A 4,482-nucleotide genomic window follows, 5' to 3' on the forward strand; every position below is an offset into this window, starting at 1 on the left:
AGGCAGAGTTAAGGTCAGGATGTTAATCTTTGTGTGTGCCATCCACTGGCGTTGGGTCAAGATTTAGGTGTGAGGCCCGATGCACTTGTCAGCTCTGCAATGCCACGTGCGTGTGTGCGTGCCAGTGTGTGTGTGCCTGTGTGTGTGTGCCTGTGTGTGTGTGTGTGCCTGTGTGCGTGTGTGTGTGCCTGTGTGTGTGTGTGTGCCTGTGTGCGTGTGTGTGTGCCTGTGTGGGTGTGCCTGTGTGTGTGCCTGTGTGTGTGTGTGTGTGCCTGTGTGGGTGTGCCTGTGTGTGTGTGTGTGTGCCTGTGTGTGTGTGTGTGCCTGTGTGTGTGTGTGTGTGCCTGTGTGTGTGTGTGTGTGCCTGTGTGGGTGTGCCTGTGTGTGTGTGTGTGTGTGTGCCTGTGTGTGTGTGTGTTGGTTCTGTAGTGGCTGAAGCAGCTCAGATACATCGAGCTTTGCATTACCTCATAGTTTCCTGTGGCCGTGATGACGTCATCATTGTTGGACAGACTAAACAGCCTAGCACAGCGCTCCAGTCCTAAGGCCTTGTTTATCAGAGGAACGCTCAGAACCTGCTTGTGTTCTTGCGAGATGGCGGGAATGGAGAATGCGATGCAGTGGCTTCTGGGATATCAGCGTTTCGGCTGGCCAAGTCACCACAGGTCACAGCCAATCAGGTCCAGGCAACATTCTTGGTCGGTTGCGTCCTTCTGTAACCCTAACCCTTCGGATTGGAACCGTACTCGACCTTGAAAGATGAAGTTGAACGTGTTCATGAGAACATGAGAAGGGGAACAAAATGTGGAATCAATAAACAGCCCTCTACTCCAGCCCTACATGAACTCTGAACTGTTTACAACCATCAACAACAAGTCACCCACACTTCACACAGCTACGCCAGCACGTAACTGACACACACACTCGCAATGTGAACCCATACACACACATTCAGTTCAGTGGTTAAGATGATTTGAGAGAAACAGGTTTGTCCATCTCCCGAGGGCTATATTCTAGAATCATAACAGGCTGTAGAAACCACTGACTTTCATAACATTGTTTGATGAAAGATTCAGTGTGTGTTTGTGTTCAGGCTCAAGAGTTACCCAATGTTTTACTTTACGATCAAAAGTTAATTTCCCTTTTTTAATTTGCGCCATGAGATGTATCTAACCTGTGTGTGTGTTCCTGTGTGTGTGTTTCAGGAGTCAACGTGATGCTTCGTAAGATCGCCGTGGCCGCCGCCTCCAAGCCGGCGGTGGAGATCACCCAGGAGGGAGAGACTCTGTCCATCAGGACCTCCACCTCCGTCAGGACCACCAACGTCACCTTCACTGTCGGGGAGTCCTTCAACGAGATCACCGTGGACGGCAGGCCCTGCACGGTACACACACGCGTACACACACACACACGCACAAAAACCTTATCACACACGCATACACATATCTTACACACACAATAATTTACAACAACAATAACAGCACACACACATACATAAACCCACAACCACACACACTAATTTAGAGTCAAACACACACACACATGGATACACACGCACACACATGCATACACACACACACACACACACAGAGGAATGGGAATGTCGGTGTAGAGGGAAGTATGAGAGCTAGCTCTGCATTACTGCACCAACGCCTCCATTGCCAGAGATTCACAGATTCTATTTGATTTGGCATTTCCCATATTATGTCTGATCCAGTATGAACCCCTCCCATGGTCTCCTAGGAACTGCTGCGCTCCAACCAAAACCCCTATTATTGCTCCTCTTTCATACCACTCCTCTCTGGACTCCTCTCCCCCTTTACTTTCTCTTCCTTGTCTTTGTCCTGTTTTGTCCTGCTCTCTCTCTCTCTCTCTCTCTCTCTCTCTCTCTCTCTCTCTCTCTCTCTCTCTGTCTCTCTCTCTCTCTCTCTCTCTCTCTCTGTCTCTCTCTCTCTCTCTCTCTCTCTCTCTCTCTCTCTCTCTCTCTCTATCTCTCTCTCTCTCTGTCTCTCTCTCTCTCCCTGTCTGCCTCTCTCCCTTGTTCCCTTGCTCTGTGTCCTTTCCTGTCTCTCGCCCAGTCTCTCGTCCTCATTCCCTCTCCCACAGATGGCCTCTGTTTGCCCGTCTCCAAAGCAAACACACACAAACACTCCAGGCTTCTCACTACTAACAATGAACACGTCACACATTAACACCTCCTAGATGTTCCCCCTCTTATTTCCTCTCACTCTAGAGGCCGAAGCCACAGCACACCCAGGTCACTTTCCTCATTATGTCTCCCTCGCCCTCGCCCTCTCCCTCTACCTCTCCCTCTCCCTCTCCCTCTCCCTCTCCCTCTCCCTCGCCCTCGCCCTCTCCCCCTCCCTCTCTCCTCTCCCTCTCCTCTCCCTCTCCTCTCCCTCTCCCTCTCCCTCTCGGGCCAACTGCAGCTCCATCCATCCCTCCTTCCATCTCTCCATCCATCCTGCGTTTATGAAATTCCTTCCACTTCTCTAACACCTACTCTAACTCTCTCTCTCCCCCTCTCTCTCTCTCTCTCTCTCTCTCTCTCTCTCTCTCTCTCTCCCTCTCCCTCTCCCTCTCCAGAGTTTTCCTCGGTGGGAGACAGACACTAAGATCAGCTGTGAGCAGACTCTGCAGAAAGGGGAGGGCCCTAAGACGTCCTGGACCCGGGAGATAACCAATGACGGTGATCTCATTCTGGTAAAACTCCTGTCTAACTGGTTCCCCGATTTGTCAATCACTTCTCAATCATACCGTTTTTTCTTTTTGTCTCATCTCACGCACAAACACACAGCTTGATGAGATGTGTTCAAGCCTCAACAGCCAGCCCTAGCTCTTCCCCTTCTCCATTCCATCTTTCTCTTCTACTGGCAAGACAAAGAGAGAGTTTTTTTAATACTTAAATAATTAGTGGGTTGTTATACTCCTCCACATCCCATAGTCTCATGTAACCAGTCCTTCAAGGTCGTAGAAGGCAGAGGGGAGCTCATGTTTATGTTTAACTTGTAGCAAGCATGTGTGGAGTGATGGCTGTCAAATAAAACTAAAGTCTTATAGTCTACAACCGGTCCAACCAGAGACAACTCCCTGAACCCCCTAAAACCTCACACTAAACTTTTATTTCAGCTTGTCAGTCTTTTATGAATGTCAAATGTTTTGTTGTTGTGTTTGTGAAAATGTTTCCTTGCCGTCCTTCCTCTCTGCAGACCATGAGCGCAGACGATGTGGTCTGCACCCGCGTCTACATTCGGGAGTAACGAGGAGCAGCTCTCTTCTCTTCCTTCCATCCCTCTCTCCTTCTCCTCCTCCTCCACTCCACTCCATCCCTCACTCCTCCTCGCCCCCTACTCACTCCACTCCGAGGAGCTTCTCAGAGAAGGCAACATGTAGAATCTAGTTCTTTGATCTCAGTCAGATACAGGACTATGTAATCCTCTAATCTGTACAATATCTAGTCTGTCACATTTTTCAAGTCGAGAATTGAGTCACCTATCAGTCAGTTTGACACTCCCTGTTACTTAGTGTGGTTTAGTGTGTGTGTGTCTTGGTGATAACTTTCAGCTTGTAGGTGTGTGTGAGTGTGTGTGTTCATGAAGTTGGCCTGCCTGGTGTGTGTGTGTGTGTGTGTGTCAGTACATAGCTATATTTGTAGTTCTGTAAACCAATCTCTGAGTACTTCCAGTTTCAGGTCAGTTTGAATTGTTCTGTTTTCCTTCTTCCCCTGTTTGGACACCCCTTTTTCTATTTCTCTCTAAAGTTTTATATTTATTATTACACTAGACCCTGACACCACAGCGCTGTTTTTATTTCCTGTCTCTTTTCTTATTTTATAAAATGTGATCATAGGGAATGACGTTTTCTATGGGGTGACAATAAAGCACGTTATTGACTCCACCAAGTGTGTTTGCTGGCTTTTCTATGTATTTCTCCTGTTTTATATTTAATATTGCAGACACACACACAGAGACACACATCAGTGCATACCTTATTTTAGACTTTCTCTCAGCTGTCTGCAACTAGAATAACTTGTCTGTCCCCCCTAACCCCCAGAAGTCTCTCTCCCTCTCTATTTTTCCATCTCCCCATCCCTCCCTTCTTCTGTCAATCACCCCCAGTTCTCCTGCTCCTTAGTTTCTGTCTCGCAACATTTGCTTTTCCCCCTCAAGTGTAACTTTTCTCTCCTCTCAGAGTAGTTTTTGTCCCCTGCCTGATGTTGAAAAGAGACAAACTTTCCCTGTAACAGCTCACATTTGCCTTTACTCATTTCCCTGATTACATTTCCAAACATTGGCATCAATCACACAGAACAAATTCTCTTTTCTGCCATTTTGATTTCAAAGGGTTCTGGATATCTAACATTAGTTTTAAACTGTTGTGTCAAACATCTTTTGTGTCAAACACACCTGTTTTATGGAAACCAGCTGACTTGATGATGAGTGGAATGGATCTGAGCTCGATGGACAGAAGGGTCACTGGGAT

The 4,482-nt window shown here is 47.6% G+C and overlaps 1 protein-coding gene across 1 annotated transcript in view; it reads left to right on the forward strand.

Moving 5' to 3' along the window:
• crabp2a (cellular retinoic acid binding protein 2, a) overlaps nucleotides 1-3,891 on the forward strand; it is a 7,488-nt gene extending 3,597 nt beyond the window's left edge. Inside the window, exons 2-4 of the mRNA XM_084671252.1 lie at nucleotides 1,206-1,384; nucleotides 2,587-2,703; nucleotides 3,210-3,891. Coding sequence (XP_084527378.1) covers nucleotides 1,206-1,384; nucleotides 2,587-2,703; nucleotides 3,210-3,260 — 347 coding nt within the window. The 3' untranslated portion in view covers nucleotides 3,261-3,891. The remainder of the gene's footprint in view (nucleotides 1-1,205; nucleotides 1,385-2,586; nucleotides 2,704-3,209) is intronic.
• The last annotated feature ends 591 nt before the right edge of the window (nucleotides 3,892-4,482 follow it).

This window comes from Hypomesus nipponensis, chromosome 2 (assembly GCF_054491055.1).
Source record: "Hypomesus nipponensis isolate SF chromosome 2, ASM5449105v1, whole genome shotgun sequence".
NCBI lineage: Eukaryota > Metazoa > Chordata > Actinopteri > Osmeriformes > Osmeridae > Hypomesus > Hypomesus nipponensis.